Here is a 27,199-nt window from a genome sequence, read left to right as displayed (position 1 = left end):
AGTGGCAATCAGTTTGTTCAAAATTCGGGTTTTCGTAGATAATATCCTCACTGCGGCTTACTTGTTTGTTGTTTTTCGAAATACGATACTACATGAAAGTGCGTGTTTAATTGCATTCTGAAGAAATAAATATTACAGTATTTCTACGAAACCAAGACGACACCCCCCCCACTTTTTCCTTCAAAAAATTTTAATCAGGCTTAAAAAGTGCTTTGTACAATCATATGAATGTCTTTCTTATACAGTACGCACTTTTAGACTGTAGACGCCGAACATTGACTTTAATTATGCCGTGTTTTTTGCGGCTGTAGAAATTATGCTTTATTTCAGCGGGTTTAATAACCATTAACTTAAAATTGGCATCATAATATCAAAGAGAACTCGTTGAAAATTTGCCGTCAATACACATTCCACGCGTCTCTACAATACAACGACGATCCATGAGGAAAATATTCTTGCTTACTATAAAACTGTCACTTTCACTTAGCATCAGATATAACTGGCTGCCGCTACACACTCGTCTTGCTTGCCAGATTCGGCCAACTTCAGCAGCTAGCGATGTATAGGTCGTAATCGCAGACTTTGAAAGTAAACGAGCGGGTTTATTGCGCCGCGGTATGGCAATTCCGCCCATGCAGGCCACTGAATGCATTTTTTGTGCAGTACGCATTTTCAAACTATCTTTGTATTCACGGTAATGCCGAATATTGGCTTTAGTTAGGCCTATGCCGTATTTTCTTGTGGCTGCACAAGTATTATACATTTCCGAGTGTTTAATAGCCATTAACTTAAAATTGGCATCATAACATCGACGAGAACCTGTTGAATATTTGCCGGCAATACCTGTACCACGTATTTTTACAATACGACGATACATCACGAAAATATTCCTGCTGTCTATAAAACTTAATTTTACTAAGCGTCAAAGGTAAGCAGGCACGTTATAACTCTGCAACTGAGTACCCGTGGCCTTTCTAAGAATTCGAAGGGTCGCATGTTTTGATGCCATTCGGCAGATTTGAGAAGCGCTTTTGTAGAGGATAATAGAATGTCATTCTCTCTTCACTATTTCCCGAGATCCAGTGACGTTACACATAGGCTGTGTACGACAGGTCGCCGCGGCTAGCGATGTAGGCCAATGATAAAGAGGCGGTCGTTTATTGTCAACGCGCAGGGGTGAAAAGAAACAGCCTGGTTATTGCGATAGTTGCCAGTGGTGTTCATTACTATCAGGCCGCGAATGCAAAATGACCCTTGATTTTTCACATGAGATTCTGAAGAAAAAAACGTCGTCTTGGATTCGGAGGAAAAAAGTATCACTCCAGAGGCTTCTGTGGCAAACATTTCAGTTTTCTTCTACAAACAGCATCACCTAACCTAATGGTATATGTACCACGAAAACCTATTTGAAAGGCATATAGAGAAATGATAACCTCCTCGCTAAAAATTGACATGGGAATAGCTTTCCGAAATTTGATGCGAGAAAATATAAACTATCCTCTGAAATCAGTGATGTAGGTACCGGTACCCTGCCATATCTTGAGGTGCATCACTTTCTTACTTAATTTCAGTATACGGTATACCTCCATTAAAATTAAGAGATCGTTTACTTCAGCCTTTATTTTTAACGAGTAACAACTGATACCGGCCACGTTATCTACGCATTTATTACGAAAAAGTGTCATCCTCTTTCATTTGGATTTTGAATTTTCTTTTGAGAACAGCAGTCGACGGGTATTACTAATCGACTCCAATGTCACCTTCGAATGTTGACGAGAGAGCTCGCAAATGCACATAGCGCGAAAACTATACCGTACCGAAATTGATTGATCGTATTTTGTGGCAAACATTTCAGTTTTGTTATTGAAATAAGTAGTGTCACATATCCTAACTTCTCTGTAGTATATGTATGATGAAAACATGCTTCAAGCGGAAGTAGAAAAATTATAACCTTCTTGCTATAAATTTACATGATAATAGCCTTTCCGTAATTTAACGTACGCAAGAAAATATGAACTAACCTCGTAATTAATGACGCACTCTGCCATATCTTGAGGTGTAGGCCTATCCCATTCCTACTTAATTGCGGTATTTAACATTAAAATTAAGCGATCGTTTATTCAGCGTTTATCTTTAACAAGTTAACAACAGTTATCGGACACGTTATTTATGCATTTAGTACAAAAACATGCTCTCCTCTCTCATTTTCCTCGCGTAAGAGCAGTCGATGGGTATTACTAATCGACTCCGACATTGCCTTCGAATGTCGACGAGAGAGCTCGCTGGTGGGCATAGCGAGAAAACGATACGATATTGAACATGATCGATCGCATGCAGTATAATGACTGGGTGCATGAATATCGGCAACGGAAAAATCGAGCACGCATAATCGCTCGTAATAACGGATGCGTCAGTGATAGGGTTCTCGCTGTAACCGAAGAATAAAACACAGTTTAATATAGGAATTTTGAAGGGACGGACAAAAGTTACCGCTATAACGGGGTTCTCGTTATATGCCGTACTCGCTATAGCAGACTTCTACTGTAATTTAGAGTAATGGAGAAGGTTGGCATACATACAAAAATAAGAAAACATTTTGCAGACAGTCAGCTTGTTGTGATTGTCTAATGCCCTGTTTCTATGGTATTGACTTTCCTGCATCCAAAATGAGTGAATTATAAGGAAACAGTGCAATTAGAGTTAGAGGATAAAGAGGTAGTGGTGAGTTGTACAGTAACTGATTCAAACGATGATTGAAGCAGACGTTAGGCAATGTATTGGAGCAAACTGAAACACTTCTATTTGATTTGCTGTTAGTGAGGAAACTAATAAATATACACAGGAAAATATTCAAAATAAAAGATGAACACTACGAAGGAAAAAAGCAGAAAGGGCGAGAAATATTGATTTTTAGATTTGAATTCCATCTGTTAGCCTGATCCTTGAACTGCGTGATGAAAGGAGCAACCGTGCAAACAAGCTGTGCTGTCTAAGTCGCAATGGGAATATAACGTCTTCTTGTACCAAGATAATGAATAGTTACAATTATAGACATTTACTGAGCGGTCCTCACATTTTTTTTTTTTTTTTTTTTTTTGAAAAATGGAATGTTGTGTGATTCATGTGATCGATGGTGGCATTATAAATGCGGAAATTGCCCTAGAGACGTAAAAACTAATGAAAATGTTGACTGGATTTGTGAGCAGTGTGTTCGGAATGTTGTTGTTGGGGACGGCGTTGACGAAGCACCGAAAACAGTCGATGAGGAATATAAAAGTGCATTAGAAATTATAAACATTCTAAAAAAGGACAATGAGACTCTTAAAGTTGAAAATCAAGAATTAAAAGAAAGACTGCGATCGCTAGAATTTGGGACTGACCATTCTTCGAGTGATATACCGGTACAAGTAACAAACTCGAGCACGTGGTGTCAGGTAGTTCGTGGATGGCCGGCTAAGAAGAAATCTACAACTGAATTTCCGGAAATAAACATTAGAAATAGGTTTTCTGCCCTAAATAATTTAATCCTGGAAGAAAGTGATCGCGCGCGTGAAACCAAATCATTGCGATCCGTTGCCGTGCCGAGTTTGAAATTTAGGCCTAGAATTCAGATTCAAGACCCAGTTAGGCCTAAATCAGCGAAGGTAGCTGTGTTTGGTGATAGCCAAGGAAGGGGAATTGCGGGAGTGATTAACGACGAGAATATAGCAGCAACCGGAGAAATATATTCAGGAGCTTCTATCAGCAGGGTTGTGGAAAACGTAGAAGCAGCAACTAGGAACTTCGGGAGCGGCGATGCAGTGCTTATCATCGGTGGGACGAACGACGTAGCTCGCGACGACGCCAAGAATGTAAGATCACAACTTAAACATACACTAGGGAAGCTGACCCACACTAACGTTTTTGTAGTGAACGTGCCCCACAGGCATGATTTGAGTAGAGATTCGTGTGTGAACATTGAAGTGGACAAGGTCAATACAGATATTGTTAAAATTTGTAAACATTTTCGGAATACTCAAGTTATTGAATGCAGCAGCTTTGAGAGATACTGTTATACAAAACATGGCCTCCATCTAAACAATTCAGGTAAACGAAAGATAGGAAATATTGTTCTAGATTTTATTAATCTTAAGATATGTACTGTAAAACAGGCAACTCCCTTGAGTTATAATACTGACCAGGAAAACTAGTAGAAAGAGCCAGCTATACTTTAAGCTGGCTCAGTCAACTAGAAAAAGAAACTCAGGATAGTAAGGAATTTCAAGTTACCCAATTGCAACAGTAAAGTTTTAGGGAGGAAGGGGGTCTGAGATTGCTCTTGGTAAACTGTCAAAGTGTAGTAAATAAACAATTAAAATTCGGTACATTGATGGAATCTTATGAGACTGATGTGGTGATAGGAGTGGAATCGTGGTTGAAAGAAGGGGTGGGTAATAGAGAAGTATTTCCAGAAGGGTACACAGTCTATCGTAGAGACCGAGGAGATAAAAAGGGAGGGGGGGGTGTTTATTCTGGTGAAGGAAACTTACTGTTCACATGAATGGTTTACCGATGAAAGGGATGAAATATTAGGGATAAAATTAGTTTGTGATAATATGAAGGAGGTGGGAATTATAGGAACATACAGGCCTGGAAGAGAGGCAAGAGACATGGAAATCTTTGAAAAAATAATAGATTATACTTGTAAAAACAATAATAATGATATGGTAATAATTGGGGGAGATCTAAATTTGCCTGAAGTTGAATGGAAAGGAGCTGCAAGTGAAGCCCATGAACAGAAACTGGCAAATAAGTTAATTTGGGAGGGAGGATTTACACAAGTAGTACAAGAACCGACTCATCTCAATAACTTACTAGATGTATTCTTGGTTAAACCATGGGAAATTGTTGATAAAACTGAGGTAATTGAAGGAATAGGAGACCATAAGGCTGTAATAATGGATGTAGGACTCGTACCAAAAAGGCTTAATAAGAGGGTTACACAAGACAAGAAATTGTACAGAAAAACTAAAGTTGATGAATTTGGGACTTACCTTAACTCACAATTCAGTTGTTGGATAAGTGAAGGGAGTAACGTGGATACACTTTGGGCTAAATTTAAAGGAATTATTTGGGAAGGAGAGAAGAGATTTGTACCTGTTAAGAAGGGTAAAATGACCTCAGACCCTGTTTATTATACAAGGGAAATAAGAAAATTAAAAAGAAAATGTAGAATAGTAAACAGGAAAATCAAAGAGGGTAGGGAGAGTAGAGAAACTAGAAAACAGCTAATGAGGGAACTGAATAGAGTGAAAAAGGAAGCAAAAGAGAATTATATGAATGGCATACTTCAAGAGGGTAATGACCACAAAGGGAAATGGAAAAAGCTGTATTCATATATCATGAATCAAAAAGGAAAAGGAATCCAAATTCCTACAATGGTGGGAGAAGGGGGTGAACACTATTTAACAGATACTGAGAAAGCAAACCTATTTAGTAGGGAATTTAGAGATTCAGTAGATGATTGTCAAGAGTTGGAAACCGAAACAGAAGATAGAGAGGGAGAGAGACAGAGGGAAACAAGAAGCTTCTCATTCACAAACGAAGATATTTTCAGAGAAATCCAACTGCTTCAGCAAGGAAAAGCAGCAGGGAGTGATCAAATTGCTGGGGAGGTATTAAAGACAATGGGGTGGTACATAGTGCCTTATTTAAAATTTCTCTTTGACTATGTCATAAATAATAGTGTAATACCAAAGGAATGGAAGGAATCTATAATAATACCAATTTATAAAGGAAAGGGTGATAAAAGGAAACCAGAGAACTACAGACCAATCAGCCTGACCAGTATAGTTTGTAAAATTCTGGAGAGTTTAATATCGAAGTACATCAGAGGGATATGTGATGATAAAAATTGGTTCATGAGGAGCCAGTATGGATTTAGAAAGAAATTTTCTTGTGAGGCACAACTGGTGGGATTTCAGCAGGACATATCAGATCAGTTGGATTCAGGAGGTCAGTTAGATTGCATAGCCATAGATCTTTCCAAAGCCTTTGATAGAGTGGAACATGGAATATTATTAGAGAAATTGGAGGGAATAGGATTGGACGTAAGGGTTACACGTTGGATAAAAGCATTTCTAAATTCAAGGGTTCAGAAAGTCAAAGTAGGAAATAATGTATCTCAGGAAGAGAAAGTTTGGAAGGGAATTGCACAGGGTAGTATAATCGGTCCGTTACTTTTCTTAATAAACGCAAATGATTTAGGGAACAATATAACATCAAAAATAAGATTGTATGCAGATGACATAATTGTTTATAGGGAAATAAACAACATTGAGGATTGTTCAGAATTACAAAGGGACCTTGAAAGTATCCAACAATGGGTTGAAGAAAATAATATGAAGGTTAATGGAGGCAAATCAACTGTTACAACTTTTACAAACAGGAGCTTTAAAACTGAATTTGAATATACTTTGGATGAGGTAGTTATCCCAAAAGATGGCAAGTGCAAATACTTAGGTGTGAGATTTGAAAGTAATTTGCACTGGAAGGGTCATATTGATGACATTGTTGGGAAAGCATACAGATCATTACATGTCATAATGAGGCTACTTAAAGGATGCAACAAAGAATTAAAAGAAAAAAGTTACTTGAGTATGGTTCGTCCATTATTGGAATATGCAAACAGTGTTTGGGATCCTCACCAAGAATACCTAATAAAAGAAATAGATAGTGTGCAGAGGAAAGCAGCAAGATTTGTAACAGGGGATTTCAGGAGAAAGAGTAGTGTATCAGAAATGTTAAAGGAACTTGGGTGGGAAACTTTAAGTAAGAGAAGGGAGAAAACTAGACTTACAGGATTATATAGAGCCTATACAGGAGAAGAAGCATGGGGAGATATCCGTGAGAGGCTTCAGTTGGAAAATAATTATATCGGCAGGACTGACCACAAATATAAAATTAGAAGGAATTTTAGCAGAAGCGATTGGGGTAAATTTTCATTCATTGGGAAGGGTGTGAAGGAGTGGAACAGTTTACCAGGGGTAGTGTTTGATCGTTTTCCAAAATCTGTACAGATATTCAAGAAGAGAATAAACAGCAACAGAGAAAATAAATGAAATGTTAGAGGGCATTCGACCAGTGCAGGTTATTGTATATAAAAAAATGTGTGTGAATAAATTAATTCCATCCCCTGGTCTAAGGAGTTTGGACAGCAAAAGTAGGGGACTGCCTGTAGGGGTGAAGTACAGTGGGGACTTCGAGGGCCCTGGGACCGCTACGGTAGCTGTGAAGGCCCTTCAGGAACTCTGAAAAGTGGTGGCAAAAGGGGCTCTGGTTAAGACGCAGCAGGTCGTTATGCTACTTAGGATCCAGAACGGGTAAAAAAAAAAAAGTAAATAAATAAATGCAATGTAAATATTAATGTTATACCAGTTGTATAGTATCATTTGAAGTAATTCCACATACTGTATATCAGTTGACTATATTTGTAAGTAGGACAGGATATATTATAAGTAGAATTTTGTAAACAATATAAATTTATTAAGGATGAGCTGTGTGTTTAATAGAAAACATTGTTAGCGTAAATTGTATAATATTGTATTATAGGAAAAATTTTCTTCTCTTGTTAATTTAATATTTGGTGCTTGACAATAATGTATTTTAGTGTACCATTTGCCACCGAGGTAGACACCTCATTTGCAAATAAAGAGATTTTGATTTGATTTGATTTGATCTTCGCCAACAGCACAGTCTCTTTGATTATGACGCTATGGCAAGTAGTCTTAAAAAATTTATCTCCAGTGAAGATACCCAGTGGGGAGCGTATGTTCAATCATCTCAAGATATCCAAGCGGGAAAGTCTGTCATGGCGAGCAATGTACCTACACCTTCAGAACGACCACCATCGCCTAATAAGTCTATGGACAAGAAAACCATCAACTACAGCAGCAGAGACTACAGATATTTAAGACCATCGGGATCCGCAACGCCAATGGCCCAAGATCACTGATGCGGATCCTTTCCAGGAATATAGCAACCCTGGACCAACTGCTGCGGGATGGAGCCCTAATCTATGCCCGATGCCATCGTGTGGAGCATTCTAGATCATCACTCCCACAACGTCAAAGGTGTGAATGATGCCAAGGTTACGACCACCTTGCTTTAGGGATCGGTTATCTGCTGACTGCGGCAGCTCTCATGCCTCTGCTACTTGTTCAAATAAGGCTAATCCCAAATGTAACACCTGTAAAGAAAATCACTCAACCTTCTCTGCCAAATGTAGGGCCAAGCCTGAACACAGTCCTACCTCACCCCCATTGACCCACTTACGCCAATTTCTTCTTCCTACCTACCCCCTCCCTCTACTGAGAACATTCTGAGGTTCATTACCTTGATCGTCCAGAATGTTCTCCTTTTCCAATTACTCTACATCAACTTCCGGATCGTTCGATGTTTCAAACACATCGTGACGCTTCGTATTCTGGGAGTAAAATGCATTGCGCATTCTCCCCCCCATGAACCCGTCTCCACTGCTGTAAAATTGAAAGTCCCTTCTTTCACTGAGAGCCAAACGACTGTTCCTTAACCTCCAGATTGACTAACATAACCCGGATGTCGTGATATTACAGTGGAACCTCGATTCTCCGTTTTTGGAGGGACAACGAAAAAGAAACATACAACATGGGAAAACGGAAAATCCGGGAATGAATGAAAACCATCAACAAAAATGAAATATGTATACTTATAATCTTACTAAACCAAACCAGATCAAACCAAACTAAACCAAACTGCATCCCCAATGCACCTTTTGCTTGCCAAGCGACTGCTGTTCAACCCGAAGGCCTGCAGATTACGAAGTGACGCATGGTCAGTGTGACGAAACCTCTTGGCCGTTATTCCTGGCTCTCTAGACCGGGCTCGTCATCTCACCATTAGACAGCTCCTCAATTAAAGATAATTACATAGGCTGAGTGGATCTGGAACCAGCCCTCATATCCAGGTGAGGACAAACTTAGTGAGCTTGCCTCATGTAAACGTAACACTCTTACACCCATTGTGAATTTGTTTAGATTCATGTTAGTCAAATCGACGGATAAACTCCTGTGACAAATTAAGCTATAAAATAAAGTTAAATGAAGTAAATGAAATTAATTAAGAAATTTAAGATTAGCTTATCTCAAAAGAAGCCAGAGCTCCGCTCTACATGATCCTGAAGGTTGCCCGAGCTGGGTGTTGCAACAGGAAAGGGCATGGCAAAATTAATGACCAGTGCCTGCACAGGAGTTACCTCTTGATTTTATATAAGCCAATCAAATCCTGTCCTTGGACATTTCTCAAAGCTAGGGTCTTGTGCAAGTTTCAGAAAAATCGACATGTGTGGTACAGTGTGTCCCGCAAATTCAGATGATTAAATTAATTACAATTTTTAATGACCCAGAATTTACTTGAAGTACGCCATGTATAGAAACACTCGTAGCACACGTTACGGTCTGCCTGCTCACGAGTCTGGTCAGTTATGATCTTCATTTCCGTGTTACGTTTAACCAATAATGTAGAGTTTGAGGGATGTTCCACCATTCAACACATTGCAACATTGCAAAATACCTAACAAGTTGGGAGTAAAAGGCATGACTGCAGAAAGGACAAAATATCTGTTTGACAACATTGGTGAGTACTGCATAGCAGAAACAGCCCAGGCGACATTAATGCCATGGAACCTCGACCAAGTAAGGATAAGGTACAGGAAAGAAAACATTGCTATCAACTCCTTAGCATTCGCTGATGATCTTGTGCTGTTGTCAGAGAACATTGAACCAGCTATAATGCAAGTTCCCACTTTGGAAGAGATAGCAGTGAAAACCGACCTGCAGATATCATTTGAAAAGACCCATTTCATGACCGTCGGACACAACCGGAACAAGTGGATCCAGCTAACATCTGACTGGACAATTACAGACAATACTCATAAATCCTCCCAAGGTTGAACAATGCACCAACAGGAACATTAATCCAACAAGAATGGCACAAAATTCCAGGAAACATTTTATCAGATGAGCACCTGACCAATTAATGATATTAACAATATGTTCCAACATACATGTTTTAACCTATAAAATATTACCACCCAACCATGCTTCTTCCTAAAGGAATATTCAAACCCAACAAGATCGGCATTATACCATGGTATTAAAAAAATCCTTTTATTAACAACCACCTACTCAATACAATACATTACTCATTGAATTATAAAATAATCATGAGGTGTCTTAAATAATGGAACATGTTTCGTTCGACATAGCGAACATCATCAGCCGTTAATTTACAAAGATTAGGTCAGGGCCCTGAGCTGAAATGATAAAATTTGTTAAAAGAGTGACAATGCCATAATAAAAAGTAAAATGATAACATTAGACTTGAAATTGTAACAATATGTACAGATTAAAGGCAAGTATTTGTAGAGGAATACATTGAACGATGGTAGTCTGTAAAGTTAAAACAATCATGAGGTTGTTAAAGTAAAAAAATAGATACAGTGGACCTTAAAATATATGTCAATGCGTGAAGCGTGGATTAATTATTGACGATGGAGTTCTTTAAATTGAGCAAAAGCAAAAGTTGAAATAGAGTTATTAAAAAGTACGAGTCAAACTGAACCAGTTAAAAGGCGCATGGCAACGAAACTAAGTTTGATATGACGTGAACTCCAGTAGTTAGGAATTCTGTAGGAGAGCCAAACACAATGCCAGAAGGAAATAAAAGTTGAACTAGTCCGTATTTACACGCTAGCAGTAAAATTAATCTTATACAACGTGGGACACCAATGGTGGACTCGTTAAAGAGTAACTATAATCTTGAAAGTAGGGAGAGTTCAGCAAACCAGAGATGGATGGAGAAGATTATGGCACAATTGGAGTTAGAAATCCTTGGGACTAGTGTGAGGTGTTCGCTCCAACCCATAGATGTGATCTATGGGTTTGATTTAATTCAAGAAAATGCATATGCATATGAGTGTGGCTGGTTGTGTTCCAAGTTACCCCATTTGGAATGCCGTAATGCTTTGTCAAGCACTGAAGAAAATGTGGGTGACTTGAGAAATGTACATATTTTGTTGAAACAATATGATGATGCAAATTTGCTTTACCCTAATGTAATAGCAAGTATTGCTTATAGGGAAAGTTTGGATGTTTTTGAGGTTAAATGTGTAGGTTTTCTTTCTGTTAGTAGGCTTAAAGTTAAAAGGAAAATTGTCCAGCTCTTAAATGTAAATTCATTGAATCATGTGTGTAAGGAATATGCCGATATTTTTATTGATAATTTTTATTAATTTTTATTATTTTATTTTAATGTGATGCACAATGCTTTTAAATGAGAAAAAAGACAAATCTAGCCGTGAACGTTCAGGCAGGTATGCTAAAGCTAAAAAAGCAATGCATAAATGAAAGATCAAGCCCTTTCACAGCAGTCCATTTCACATCTTGATTATACATCTAATTTCAGTCTTTAAGTAATAACCTGTTAAATAATTCTTCATTCATTTATCCAGAATTGCTTTAGTAACTTTGAAGTTAATATCTTAGTAACACTTTCTTTCTAGACGTAATTTATTTATCCTTTCCGTATATAAATTTCCATTGATATTTGAATTTAGCGCGAATTTTCAGGTCACGCCTCTTGAGAATTGTCTCCCATTTTAACAAGGCTAAATCCGGGAGTGTCACGTATTATCTCTACTGTATTTGGTTTAATATATTTGTTACAAGTTTATCAGCATCTTCCAACAACTGCTGCAGTAGTTTTCCTGCAGAAATGCGTAGCAATAGGAAAGTCAATGTAGGCAAAATTAATAATTTAGAACTGTAAAAATTTCTTATCCGGATGAATCCAGGGCGAGGATGATAACGAGGTAAATTTCTTCTCAACAAGTGCCATTGTTTTCCAGGAATCAAATAACATGGTATCTGCATAATTTACCCGTAATATTCGTTCCTCGTACTTTCAGAAGGATCTCCACAGGGTGTTCATCAATCTGGAGAGAGTGTTTAACCGTGTCCCAAGGGAGATTGCCTGGGCTCCGCAAAACGTTCCTGAGGAGTTTTGTTATGTCCGTCCTTCTTCGAAAATGAAACCTAGTTCGGGTTGGACACGCGAGGAGAGGGACAAAATGGTGCGACACGTTTCACAATGTAGTCTCGCTTCATCCACGTGCTAGGCGTCCACGCGCCATTTTCAAACTTTAACAATGCATTCATAATTCATATTATGACATTGGAATATGAAATCTGGAGCAAATTGTCTTATTTAACTATGTATATGACCTGTCATGTACGATCTTCCCCTCTGTTGGCCATTACCAAGCCCTGTCTCCTGCATCGCCCGCCCCTCTGCCTCTCAAATAAAGATCGTACTCTCCAATTTCAAGCAACAACACTTCTCTGTCGCCTAGATCTTACTGTTTCAGTAACATCTTGTGAGAACTCGAGAGAGGAGAAAGGATGGGGGGATGAAAATAAAGTTTTTGAAGAAATTATACACATTTCCATACTCTCCAAGTGCAGAGTGCTAAACAGGGAAACATTCACGTTTCAAATTCTATTGCAAGGCTCAATTTTTTCATACGAAAACTGTCATCTGCAAAGTCTAATACACAGTTAAAAAAAATTAGGGGAATGTGTTTTTGAACATATGCCATGCTCTACAAAACAATAACTCACACCCAGGTATATTACCAACTAAACCTTTATTCTTTACCATTAAAGTATATAAAAGGACATCGAGGGATTCACGTTCATTTTCAGAACACAAATGGAAATGTCCAGATAGGGGTGAAAACAAAGTGATAACAGTCCTCCAGGGTGGATTTTTATCACAGATGGAGAGCTTCAGTATGGTGTATGTCCTACACGAGCATTTATCACAGCTTGGCGTCTATGTGGCATGCTCCGTATAAGTTGACGGAGGTCACGTTGCGGTATCGGGTCCCATTCTTCAATGAGAGACTGTTCGAGGTCTTGGAGAGTCTCTGGCGGAGCAGGGCGCCCACGAACACTTCTGTCAAGCCTGTCCCACACATGCTGTATGGGATTAAGGTCCGGACTCACTGCTGGCCATTCCATCTCTTGAATGTCCAGTTCTCGCAAGACATCTCTGGCAATGTGCACAATATGAGCCCTGGCATTGTCGTGCATGAGTACACCGTATGCAGCAACCAACACATGCTGCAGCAGTATCTGCTCGATGTACCCCACAGAGGTAAGATTACCACGGACGGCAACAAGATCCGTATGGCCATCAAACTTATACCCACACCATCACAGCACCTTGTCCGAATCGGTCACCTTCCTGGACAACATTTGGCATGTACTGTTCACGACGGTGTCTCCATACACGTTGACGCCCATCACGCTGTGTCAGGGGAAATCTGGACTCGTCTGTGAACAACACAGGTCTCCATTGGCGAAGTTGCCTGTTGATGTGGGTAGGAGCAAACAGAAGGCGAGCTGTGCGATGTTGCTGCATTAAACGGGGCATTTGAACAGGACGTCTGGGTCGTAAGGATACTTCTCTTAACCTATTCCTTACTGTCTGGCCAGACACCGTGACTCCAGTGATCCTCCTGAGGTCTTATTACAATTCTCTGGCAGTTGCTGAATGATGCCGCAACGCACAGATGGTCAGATATTGGTCATCCTGTGGGGTTGTCATGCGTCCAATTCCTTGTCCAACCCTCTTTGTGAACTGGCCTGTCTTATTGTAGCGATTCCACAAGCATTGAATAACCGACGGAGAGACATTGAGATCCACAGTAACACGACGAAAAGTTCATCCTTCCTGGATCAAACTGACGGCCCTTGCGACTTGAACCTCGTTAAGATGTCTCGTGGGATGTGCTGGTTTATGTACAATGTGCTCCGATGACCGCATTAGTCTGTGTACCTTACGACGACACGTGGATGCACCGCTATTCACTTTGTTTTGAGGAATCACCTGACATTTTAATGCATGGCTACGCCTACAAATGGAGTATAACTTTGATTTGACGTACCCTGAGTAGCTAAGGTCTCAAGGTATGCTGTGCGTCCATTGGAACCCCATCTACCAAATTAACGTTCACATACAAGACATTACAAAACATGTTCCCCTAATTTTTTAAAAGTGTGGAGGCTGAAGTCTGTTTGCATTTTGTGTAGTTCTTTTTTACTTATTTCTGGAGAAATGTGGTCTGTTATGATATTCTATAAAGCTGGTGGAGATCCTTGGATTACACCACAGCATATTTTAATGAGCTTAGTTTTCTTAAAATTGGCCTGCATTATTCTCCTGAAAACTGAAAATTATATTGCTCAGGTTACTTGGTGCAGTTGATGCAGCTTACCTTTTCCTTACGTGTGAAAGCCCTTTTTTTTTTTGTGGGAAGACCAGAGTAACATCTAGTTTATTGTGTTTTGCTGAGTTTAACACAGATCTTAGTAAATCAGTGTTTATGATTTGATCTTGCATCAAAGACCTTCTCGTAGTTTAACTTGAAAGCTTTTCAGTCTGGTAAACACACAAGTTGCTATTGACCAATTGATTTTAGGGAGCTGAAGGACAAGATTGCGGAAGCGGATGCTGCTTGTGGTCTGGGTGCTGTGTATCAGCAAATGGGAGAGTATTCGACAGCCCTGCGGTACCATCAGGCGGACCTGGACGCTGCCGAGGAGCTGGGTCTTGCTGCGCTTCAGGGCAGGGCTTGCGGTAACTTGGGCACGGTGCACGAGTCTCTTGGCAACTTCGAGGAGGCGGTCCGCTACCAGGAGCAGCATCTCTCTGTGGCTGCCCAGACCAACGACAAGCTGGCCAAGACGATGGCCTACAGCAGTCTTGGTTAGTTCCTAGTTCTGTGAATTAACTTCATTTCTGTTCAAATGGTCATTGAGCTAGTGTACACTCCAGATGTGAAAGTATGTGTGCCCATGGTAAGATTGAGAGGGATCACTCACACTGGGTTCGATCACAAGAAGAGCAATGTGAAGCTTGAAGTTGTATATTCGTAACAACATGTGCTCCTTCCTTCCAAGAGGTGAAGGAATGTTGTTCTCTGTCCTAGGAAATGAAATTAGCTTTTAGCACATACTGTTCAACTGAATTCAGGGATCGGGGTACGGTCGAACTGCTTGGTACAGGACTGATCAGCAGACGGTATGGATAATCTAGAAGGAGAGCAGAAGATTTTTCGACCTTACCACAGCGTCTTTTCGCCACTTTCAACATTAAATATCCACGGTTTTCACTTGCTCTGACTGTAACAACTTGTTTGTGCCTCCACAGTCCTCGTTTATTTCCACAAGTCATCTTGGTATCCTTCTTCTTGTCTTGGTCCTGCGTTCACACTTAGCCTCCTGTTTGTACCACCCAGCTTTCACTTGCATACAGCAAAATTGGTCTGAAAACAAACCAATAGTTTCATTTCCTTTTTACAGAATAGTGTTGATCGCAACTGCAAGCTCACTGCGCCCTGATTTAATCTTGCTTACTGTACTACCAACACATCCTAAATACCTTGCCTGACATCACTAGAATTTTCCAGCACACGTCGTCATCATACGGCAAACTGCATTTCCACGTAGCCCTCACTGCTATTTTAAAACCTTCAATGTAAACTTGGAACCAAAAAAGCCTTGTCTAATTTGTGCAGCTGCTTCTCATTCTACCATCAGTGCTCACTTCAGCCCAGTTGTCAACTGTAATAACCTATACTCAGAATGGCTAACTTATTTTCACTTTGTAATCTGTTATAGATCTATGAAACATGAACATAACTGCCCATTTCTCTCATAGCATTTTTCAGTTACCTGGCGCATACTGAAAATTTGATCATGACCCCTCTATGGTCTGAAAGCACACTGGTTCTCCACCTATTGCCTAGTCAATGACACTCCCTCTCTATTTCACCTGCTCACTTATATTCCTGCTGCTTTATGGTCTCTCAACAGATACGCATCCAATATGGTTGCACTTGCGGCTCGGTTATCTGCTTTATTGGGACACGCAATCCTCCCCACCACGGCGAGGTCACATGGTAAGCAATTTTCCATATGAGTTGCCTTTTTCTCAGATTTACTAAAATGGTTTAGTGAGCCTGTCATTGCTTGTTCTCAAATGAATTCTTTATTTTTGTTCGATGCCTCACATAGAGTGTCAGCGCATTTTCTGCTCCAGAGATTTTCTTAGGATTTCTCTTGATGTCTGCTAGTCCAGTGCACTCTGTTTGATTGAATGTGAGCTCCATTTTCCTGGCTCTCTGATGGTTTGTCCTCTGGCTTCTATCATCTGACTTGAATTGTACTTCTATTTAACATCTGTATTTATTCTGCTGACAGTGTGTTTTCGCAAGTTGCTTTACGTCGCACCGACACAGATAATTTGTTTTGGAACTTCTGTAATGTTCATCATGAATTTAGTCTTTTCCGACAATATGTGCAGACCCATTTTACCTGCTATCTTTTCCAAGGTGTAACTTGGAAAAAATTAGATAAAAAATTAGATGTATGGCTTTTCAGGCGTTTGCTCAATTAACCAGCGTTTCTTCTTAGGTCTGACACTAGACTCGTCAGAGTGGGATGTGTCAGACCCTCCTGTATGCAGTTATCAGACTGTGTCTCTTAAATAGGCTTCTGATAAGTTCACCTGCATACACCCCAGCATCAGTGGGTAGGGTCAGACACATCCCACTCTGACGAGTCTAGTGTCAGACCTAAGACGAAACGCTGGTTAATAGAGCAAATGCCTGAAAAGCCATACATCTAATTTTTGATATGCTCTATTGGTGGAAAAATATCTAATTCCCTCCATGGGAATTTAGAATTTCCATAAGGTGTAACTTGTGCGAGATTAATGTTAAACAGTTATTATTAATGTGCTCTTGTTGGCAGGTCGCATCCACCATGCGTTGGGCAACACAAGTCAGGCTGTAGCGTACTTGCAGCAAGGTCTGCAAATAGCGGAACACCTCGGGCGACGGGAGGAAGAGGCCAGGATACGACATCGTCTCGGTCTGGCGCTCTGGGGACATGGAGATTTGGAAGGATCTCAGTGTCAACTGGAGAGAGCAGCCCATCTTCTGGAAGCCATCAGACAAGAAGCCCGAGGTTCTAGCGACTATAAGGTCTCTCTCTTCGACCTGCAGACTGCGTCTTACCAGGCTCTACAGGTTAGTGGCAGATTACAGAGTCTTTTCCAAATAAAACATCTCCCTTCACTCCCTAACTCCTCTTCCTGCCCCTTCTTCATTTTGTGCTATTTCTTACTTTAAAAAACGCTGGGAACATCCTTGCGTGAAGTGCTATATGCAACTTGACGGCAGAAAAGAAGCAGAAAAGATCTCCAAGTATCTGAAGTTCCAGAGAAAGCCACAGAAGTGTTTCACATTCCTACGTGTTTGAGCTTTCCTTGCACTGCAGCACTTTACAGTTCATGCAAGCAATTTTTCTCTGACAACACACTGCAAGATACCTAGTCCGCAGTAGGTAGAATGGAGTTTGATCACCCCACTTTGTAGGAAGCCGCTTCCTAAACATATGCTGTTCTTTGCATTATAGAGGCTATCACCGTTACTCCTGTATCAAATTATTTACCTGCACATTTCCTCCTGGAAATATCGAGAGAACCTGAATGCCGCTTATGGTGTTAGCAACTTTTGCAGAAAATTCGGCAGCGGTTACGGTGAGAATACTTGCGGGAATTGCAAAACTGCATCAAGTGAAATGATACAGACGAGTGTATTGATGTCTAGAGTGGCCTAGCAGTTGGATAGTTCAAGTTCACTATGAACAAGATGTTGTACGGCGAGTGGAACTTTCATCTGAAGCATCAGGAAGATACGCCCTCTTCACATCGAAGAAGGAGAACTGATGTCCTGTGGTTACATTAACTTCAATACATTTTTAAAATGATAAATTAGCTTTGTATTTGACAGAGCTGTTTAACTTTTTTACATTGGGTGGAAATTCACAATTGTTAGTTAAAGTACTTCTTTTGGGGGAGGGGGCAAAATGTTATAAAAGAGACTTTAAAAAATCATTTTTTGAAGTTAGCGGCTACAGAACCCATTTCTCAATGGTTGAATACCGTATTTATGCAAATAATCCCTGCATATTTAAAAAAAAATGTTGAGCCACGCAATTGGGGACATCATCATAATTTCCTCTTAACCAGCTCCTTCCTCTTCACCGATTCAATCCATCTTGTTCTAGCTCTTCCTCTTCTTCTCGTGCCCTTGCATCTGTCTTCCTCCACCCTCTTTACATGTCCAAACTACCTTGGTTCATTCTTTTCAACTCTCTCATTTAGCTTTCCTGTCCCAACTTCCTTACTAACATCTTCATTTCTCACTGATACTTCTCAGGAATTTCCTCTCATTGGCTTGAACTCTGCTCTCTTGCCTGCTAGTCAGAGTCCAAATCTCAGCTGCATAAGTACATGGGTACATTATCCCTTTACTTTTCCTTGGTACCTCTTTGCTCCAAACAAGTTTTTCTTACACTTTGGTAGAATGCATTACCCTGCTGTACCCTCCTGCTAATCTCCATGTCCACCCTAGCATTTTACATTAATTCACTTCATAGATATTTAAAGCTGTCCACAATTTCCAGACTCTGACTTCCAATTTTCACAGTGCCCTTTCCTTGCCTTTCCCCTCTCGACATCACCATAGCCTTGCTTTTCTCTGTACTGATTTTCATGCCATACTTCTCATTTTTTTTTTCCTGTTCAGTACATCTAGTTGTTGTACATTGCTTGCACCTTTTCAAACATTTCTCTTCTGAGTCTCTTTTAAACCATGGTTTCTCAAAACTTCTCTCTGGGGACACTATCATATGCCTTTTCTATATCTATGAAAGTCATGACCAGATCCTTTCCATATCCCCAGTTCTTTTCCATCAGCTGTCTCGTGCTGTCCACTGTAGATCTTCCACTCCTGAAGCCATATTGTTCCCCTTGTAACTCTCCTTCGATATTTCTTCTCATTCTTCTTTCTAATATCCTTTGCAGTATTTTAACTACCTGCGATATAAGTGTGATTCCTCCATAGTTACCAGAGACTTTCTTGTCCCCTTTCTTAAACACTGGTATTTTTATGCCTTTTTTCCAGTCTTTTGGTACACATTTGTGTTTCCACATATACTTTAGTAGTCGGTACAAGCATCGCATACAAACAGGTCCAGCAGCCTGATTTCATCCATCCCTGTTGCTTTTCCCATCTTCATCTTTTGTGCCGCTAACTCCACCTCCAGCATCCTGTGTTGTGGAGCCCTCACACTGTATTGCTTCCATCTCCCCTGTACATTCAATAGCTTATCAAAATACTCTTTATCTCTTCTGGGTGTGTTAACAATTCCCCATCTTCCTTTCTCACTAGCTTTATGATAACTCTTTCTGTCCTCTTCCATCGTTTTACTGCCACTTACGTCCACTTCCATTTCTTGTGTACATTCTTCCCAGCTCTTCTTCTTTTCTTCTCCCATCTTCTTACATCTCTGTTTGCTGTTGAGATACTTCCTTTTGCTTTCTTCCCTTTGATCTTGGTTTCATTCTTGCCAGCCTGTCTTGTTTTCTTTCATGATACATTGGCTGAAGCCACATGGGCTTGTGATGAAAACTCTGCAGCTGTTCCCAGACAGAAAGGCTTCCTATGTTATAAATGATGGGTTAGCCTCGGATTTTAAAAAAAGTGTGCAAAATGACTTAGAATAGTACTGTGACTATGTTGTTTGATTTGATGAATCTTTACAAAGAGGACAAATGGACTTGTGTGAAAGGTTTTGGGATGTAGAGTAAATCTTCAAAAGGTCGCAACAAGGTATTTGAATAGTGTATTTTTTAGGCAGATCACTTATTAGATGGGTTTATACATACCTGCCAAGTATTCCAGTTTTTCCATAAAATGTACAGATTTTGAGTGTCTTTTATGGTTGTACGGATCAACAACGTTATAGCTGCCTCTGTGGATCGGTGGTGGAGTGTCGGCCTCTGGATCCCAAGATAGCGGGTTCAAACCCGGCAGAGGTAGTCGGATTTTTGAAGGGTGGAAAAAAGTCCATTCGACACTCCATGTTGTACGATGTCGGCATGTAAAAGATGTCTGGTGATACATTTGGTATTTACCCGACAAAATTAATTAAATCTCAGCCATAGACGCCCAAGAGAGATCCGGTTTACTCTGTCTGCCATCTAGCGGACCTAGAGTAAAACGGAACGTCGAAATTGACGAGCAGACAGCCAGATGGCGTCAAATCGAAATGTCTGCACACGGTAGCTGAGGCCATACGATTATTATTATTAACAACGTTATTGTACGGATTTTGAATATCCGTGCTTGGTTTCGCTTTCTGCGGTCAAATCGGATTTGTTTGACTTTCGATAGTACCTGGTAATACGAGATGCAGTGTTTGAAATTCAACCAGTAAATATATCGTTTATCACCGTGCTTTCGTCACCTGTTCAACTCGACTACTACTTTATTCAATGAGATGTTCCCAAACAAGTTGCAGGCTGCTATTTTGAAGAAAAGAAATCCGTGAAAAGTAGCAGGCTCTGAATTTATATAAAACAACTTTAGTAATTGCGGCGTGCTTTGTAGCAGCTGAAAGGCTTTGTTTGTGTGCGTGTGTAACATTGGCGGTAGTTCTGAAACTTGTGGAATTATGTGACGAATTTCTAAGGGATTTAGTATTTTTAGTGGTGTTTGTAATCAGTTACTAAGAAACCACATTATCAGTCTTTTCGTGAGGCATATTATGCATTGTTTTATACGATCACGGAAAGTGTTCCCAGTGTTAAGTGAAAACAGATGAGCACTCATCAAGATGTAACTTCGTGTATTTAATTTCAGGGTTGATCATAACAGATACTGTAAAACCTCGATGCATCGTTTTTCAGAGGGCAGGAGGAAAATTACGACGGATGTGGGAAAACTATAAATGCGGGCAACGTAAAAAAATAGAGGGAAAGCAAAATAATAAAATACGGGTACTGTATTGGGACATTTTTTGTTATAAGAACAATTATGGCGCATGGGCTGTGGAATCGGGTGCAGGTCTTTAGAGCTGTCGCATGATAGGCGATCTAGACGCATATTAAAATTTGGATACAGAAGTGATGTGAGCAACCGGGAAGCGATCCTGGGACTACGACTCAGTTTAGAGAAAAGACTAAGGAAAGGACAGGATGTTATGAAGAAGCTTCCCCAAAGACAGCATCAGCTTCAGAGGATCCCTTGATAAACAAAAATTCAAGAGACCAATTTTCACCCACAATACTCACTTCAGAAAAGAGATCAGTTTTTTAATTAAGACGGAACATCAATATGAAATGTCCTTTTCAAAAACTTTTTTAGAAATGAATAACATACACATCGCATATGTACACACCAACAAATGTTGAACATCTATTTAAGTGACTAGAAAATAGTTTTAAATGAGGGTAGAACATCCGCCTTCCCTTCTCATTTCACTGCACCTTCTCTACATATTTTAATTATTTTTTTATTTTTTTTAATTAAAATTTTTTTCAATTAGTTTTGTTTTAAGCATAAGAAAGGTTCTCTTTTAAGCTCTTGTCTGTAATGTTATGTAGATGAAGGAATGAAACATGGTAAAGCAAACATATAGTATCAAACAGGTGGAAGTTGACGTACAGCGAGAGCTGAAGAAACACGAACCAGGCTGACTGAAGTCTGTGATTTGTTCATTCTAAAGCTAATTTCCACCCGGTTCAAGAAAGAAATCAAATAGATGATGATGTGGCAATCAGATCACCAAATTCCAGCTTGAGAGAATTTCAGATTCATCATGTAACCTCCTGCCACGGGAGATAATGAATGTCAGGTTTGAAAACGGAGCCCGTGTAGACAATTACGTGTCTATCAAAAACCACCGAGATAATCCCATTTGAAATCAAAAGATTTAGGACAGACAAGATCATGGTCAATCAAGAAATTTTGGAGAAGTACCAGAAAGAGCTTGGACTCGTATGATCGTCGTCGTTCTTCACCTCCAGTTTGCTAGGTGTGGTGTACAAGCGCTCGCCACTTCTGCCTGTCAGAGTATAGTTTCTGTTCCTCTATGGTCTCTTGCTGACCTGTGTCTGTCACTTCCACTTCTGTCAATGCTCGTAATATGTCCGGGGCCGATGACCTTCGATGTTAGGCCCCTTTAAACAACAAGCATCAGCATCATCATCATGATGATATGCCCAAACCATTGTAGCCACGCAAGTGATGACACGGCAGCAGGTTTGATGACACCTGTATTGAAGGGCAGTAGATTAATAATCGATCATGCCGGTGGCTCGTCGGGTTTTGTACTGAACGCTCTATTAATGTTCAAATCGGAGCGGTCGACGGGAGACTACCATAATGAAATGAACTCTGAAAATTATCAGCGCTGGTTGAGAGAACAATTAATACCAAATTTACAACCTAATTCTGTGCTGGTAATAGATAATGCCTCTTACCATAACGTTCGTCTGAACAAAACTCCAACCTCCAATAGTAGGAAAGACACCATGAAAGCATGGCTTATAGGGAAAGGAATTCCGTTTGAAGAGAGTATGCTAAAGGCTGAATTGTACATTATTAAATTGCACAAACCGCTCCATCAGCAGTATCTCATAGATAAAATTATGGCAAGGCATGGGCACACTACCTTGAGACTACCCCCATACCATCCTGATTTAGACCCCATAGAAATGATATGGGCTGACGTGAAACAATGGGTAGGAAGTAGGAACACCACTTTTAAAATGGACGATGTTATCGCTTTTTGCAGGGAAAGATTATCAGCAATCGCAGAAGAGGAATGGAGAAAGGTTTGCCGTCGCACAGAGGAAAATGAATTAGAATATTAGGCACGAGAAGGACTAATCGAAGATGCTATTGAAAGAATAGCGTTCACAGTTAATGGCAGTAGTGACATTAGTGACAGTGACGGTGACAGTGAATCTGGTGAGAACATACAATCAGGAGACAGTGAGGACACAGCGATGTCAGGTGTAGAGGAACTGACTGTGAATATTAGTATTAGTACTTAACCTCAGTAGAAAGTTAGAAAATATATTATTATTTTTTAGTTAACTGGAACGTACAGTAATGCCTACTAGCGACGTGAATCTTTTAGTGTAAAGAATAATGTGTATAAAGATTTCGTGTGAACTGAAAGTTGCTTTGCTTTGCTTTGCTCTGACTGCTTCTTATACAGCCTGCAGCGTGGCGACAGACGGACAGACGAACGGGGCGAAGGGCGCCCAAAGACCGGCATGGGTAAGTCACATGCTCTTCTAGACTCGCTCTGTTGTTCCCGCGCGCAAGTGACCGGCCAAGAACGAGCGGCCGACCTATAATACCCATCGAATGCTGTTCCTTAAAGCAAAATTGAAATGTAAGATAACATGTTTCGTAATAAATGCTTAAATAACGTGCCCAATAGCAGTTGTTAACTCGTTGAAAATAAAGGCTGAAGTAAACGATCGCTTACTTTTAATGCTAAATACTGCGATCAAGTAAGAATGTGATACACTTCAAGATATGGCAGAGTGCATTATTGATTTCAGTGTTTAGTTTATATTCTCCCATGCCTGGTTAAAGGCTTCATGTAAATTTATATCAAGAAGGTTATAATTTCTCTACTGGTGTATGTTGTCATATCGTACGGTTAATGACGCTGTTTGAATAACAAAACTGAAACATTTGCCACAAAATGCGACCTCCGGTATCATTTTCTCGCTATGTGCAGTTGCAAGCTCTCTCGTTGACATTCGAAGGCGATAGTGGAGTCTATCAGTAATACCCATCAACTTCCGTTCCGTAAAGAAAATCAGAAATGAAAAAGGACAACTTGTTTTTGTAATAACTACGAAAATAATGTGCTCAATAGCAGTTTTTAACTCATTAGAAATAAAGGCTAAGTAAACGATCGCTTAATTTTAATACTCTACACTGAAATTAAGTAAGAAGGTGATACACCTCAAGATAAAGCAGAGCGCATCACTGATTTCAGAGGTTAGATTATATTTTTTCACGTCTGGTGAAGCAGGAAGGTTATCATTTTTCTACTGGTGCTTGATTGGTACATACGCAGTTAAGTTAGGTTAGCTGACGCTGTTTGACTAAGAAAGCTGAAGCGTTTGTTAACCTTCGGTGTCGTTTTCTTGCTATGTGCACTTGTGAGCTCTCTCGTCAATATTCCAAGGCGATGTGGGAATCGAGAAGTTATACCCATTGACTGCTGTTCTGTAATGAAAATTAGAAATGAAAGAGGAGAACATGTTTTCATAAGAAATAAATAAACGTGGTCGATAAAAGTTGTCAACTCCTTAGAAATAAAGGCTAAGTAAAAAATTGCTTAATTTTAATACTCTATACTGAAACTAAGAATGCAATACAGCAGAGCGCAGCACTAATTTCAGAGGATAGTTTATATTTTCTCGCATCTGGTTACATTTCAGAGAGGCTATTCCCATGTAAATTTATAGCGAGATGTTATCACTTCTCTACTGGCGCTTGGAATATGTTTTCATGATGCATGTAGTATGTCAAGTTAGGTTGTTTGAATAAGAAGAGAAACATTTGCCACAAAATGCAATCGATCATCGAACAGTATCATTTTCTCACTATGAACACTTGTGAGCTCTCTGGCCGACAGTCAGTCTTTTTAAAAAGTATCAAAAAGGTGGAAGATTTTCAATTATTGTAACTCTCTGTGATTAGAATTTGATACGGAAAATGAAGCTGATTACTTACAAAGTCAGTCTGTTAGTAATACTGTTCTCTAAAAGGAAAGAGGATAACATGTTTTTGTAATAAATGTGTATATGATAGCAGTTAAGTGCTTAGAAATAAAGGCTGAAGCAATCATCATCTTCATTTCCCCGGTCGGGTTGTGTCTCTCCACCACTCTTCTCCTGTTTTAAGTACATCTGGTTTTCCTCCCCTCTTCTCTCTGCACTCCCACACTGAATCTGTCCATCTCTTTCGGGGTCTTCCTCGTGGTCTCTTTCCTGTTAACTTCTCTGAAAAAGCTTTTTCTGGCACTCTCTCTTCTCCCATTCTCATCATATGCCCACACCACTTTAGCTTTGTTCCTGTCTTGAAGTTTCAAGATTCCTGACCTTTTCCTTATCTCTTCATTTCTGCGTCTCCACTCAGCAGTAGTGTAGATGTTGACATCCAGGGATGTCTTGCTTGAGGGGTCTTAGGAACTTGTTCGGGAAGGGATGAATTGATGATTTCCTTCATCTTGTCCCATGTTTGAAAGAAGCTCTTTCCTCCTCTACTTGCTGGAATTTTGTTCTTATTTTTTCACCAAACTTATGGAGAATATGTTTGTCAGTAATGTGTACCGGTTTTACTCTCACCTTCTTCAATGATTTCAATTTTATCCACATTTTCATAGATAGCAGTATATGATCTGCTGCAGGGTAGGTCTTACAATCCAGGATTGAAGTCTGCCAACGTTGCCTCACCAAAATTAAATCAATTTGATTCCTAACCTTATCCCCAGGAGAAATCCGCGTGTAGCGACGCCTTGGATGATGTTGGAAGAGGGTGTTACAAATAGATAAGTTGTTATTCACACAAAATTCTAATAAACGCTCCCCGCATTCATTTCTCGCCCCCAGACCGAACAGTCCAACCATAGGTCTCATATGTCTATCATCTTTAGTCTTACTATCTTCGCGTTAAAATCCCCTTGGATGACTAATATTTCCTTTTTAGGTATCCTACTGATGGTATATTCCAGCTGGTCATAAAATTCTTCTATTTCTTCTTTTCGTGAAACTGAATGATGTTGATATTACAAGGAGAAGCTTTCATCTTAATACTGATGATTCTATCACAGATGGGCTCATAACCCATAACAGCATTGTTAAGATTCTTTGGAATTATTACAGCGACACCATTACGACTCATGTCCTCACTTCCAGAAAAATATACTGTATTATTTGTTTGAGTCCCAAAATGGCCAAAGCCCCTCCAATGTGTCTCACTAAGACCAAGTATGTCCAGATCATGAAGTTTCATTTCTCTTTCAATGATGTGAAGTTTTTCCGTCTGCAAGAGACCTCGTACATTCCAGGTTGCTATTCTTCTGACGACTCGTAAGGATGGTTTAGATACATCTTCATACGCCGAAGCTCCTCTCAACCTTGCCCCCCCCCCCCGGAGATCCGACTGGGGGACTTACTCCGGAATCTAATTTGAGATTGAGTAAAGCCATGAAGTTGTCTTGGGAGAATAACAGTGGTGGTTTCCCATTGCCTTCCACTGACCCACCATTCCTGTCTGCTCACCGACCCAGTTTCCCACTGGGATTGGATACCAAACCTTCCACTGGGTTGCTCGGCTTAACAGGGGCACCGCGTGTAGAACCAAGTATTGGCAAGGACTAAATTATGATCAGTGCAGAATTCAACCAGGCAACTTCCTTTTTCATTCCTTTGTCCCAATCCAAATTCTCCTATTGTACTACCTTCTCTTCCTTGGCCTACCGCTGCATTCCAGTCCCCCATCATAATTAGATTCTCGTCACCTTTTACATATTGTATTAAATCTTCTATCACTTCACATGTTCTTTCGATTTCCTCATCATCCGCTTAGCTAGTAGGCATATAGACCTGCACTATTGTGGTGAGTATTGGTTTGATGTCTATCTTGACAATAATTCTTTCACTGTGCTGGTTGTAGTAGCTTACCTGCTGCCCTATTTTCTTATTCATTATTAAACCAACTCCTGCATTTCCTCTGTTTGCTTTCGTGTTTATAATTCGGTAGTCGCCTGACCAAAAATCCTGTTCTTCCTGCCAACGTACTTCACTTATACCAACTACATGTAACTTTAGTCTATCCATCTCCCTTTTCAGATTCTCTAATCTACCACAACGATTCAAACTTCTAACATTCCACGCTCCGACTCACAGAATGTCAGTATCCGTCTTTCTGATGATCGCCCCCTCCCCTGTAGTCCCCATCCGAAGATCCGAATGGGGGACTAGTTTACCCGGGAGGAAGCCATCATCAGTACACCATTCATACAGAGAGAGCTGCATGTCCTCGGGAGTTAGTTACGGCTGTAGTTTCCCGTTGCTTTCAGCCGTGTAGCAGTATCAACACAGCTAAGCCATGTTGAGTATTATTACAAGGCCGTATCAGTCAATCATCCAGACTGCCGCCCTTGCAACT

The 27,199-nt window shown here is 40.1% G+C and overlaps 1 protein-coding gene across 1 annotated transcript in view; it reads left to right on the top strand.

The window, feature by feature from the left end:
- The window catches only part of LOC136886518 (tetratricopeptide repeat protein 28), a 396,667-nt gene that overhangs the window by 283,423 nt on the left and 86,045 nt on the right, over positions 1-27,199 (top strand). The window contains exons 12-13 of the mRNA XM_068230732.1: positions 14,561-14,847; positions 16,896-17,173. Coding sequence (XP_068086833.1) covers positions 14,561-14,847; positions 16,896-17,173 — 565 coding nt within the window. The remainder of the gene's footprint in view (positions 1-14,560; positions 14,848-16,895; positions 17,174-27,199) is intronic.

This window comes from Anabrus simplex, chromosome X (assembly GCF_040414725.1).
Source record: "Anabrus simplex isolate iqAnaSimp1 chromosome X, ASM4041472v1, whole genome shotgun sequence".
Classification (NCBI taxonomy): domain Eukaryota; kingdom Metazoa; phylum Arthropoda; class Insecta; order Orthoptera; family Tettigoniidae; genus Anabrus; species Anabrus simplex.
Note: the sequence above shows the minus strand (reverse complement) of the source record. Positions and strands in the feature narration are given on the sequence as shown.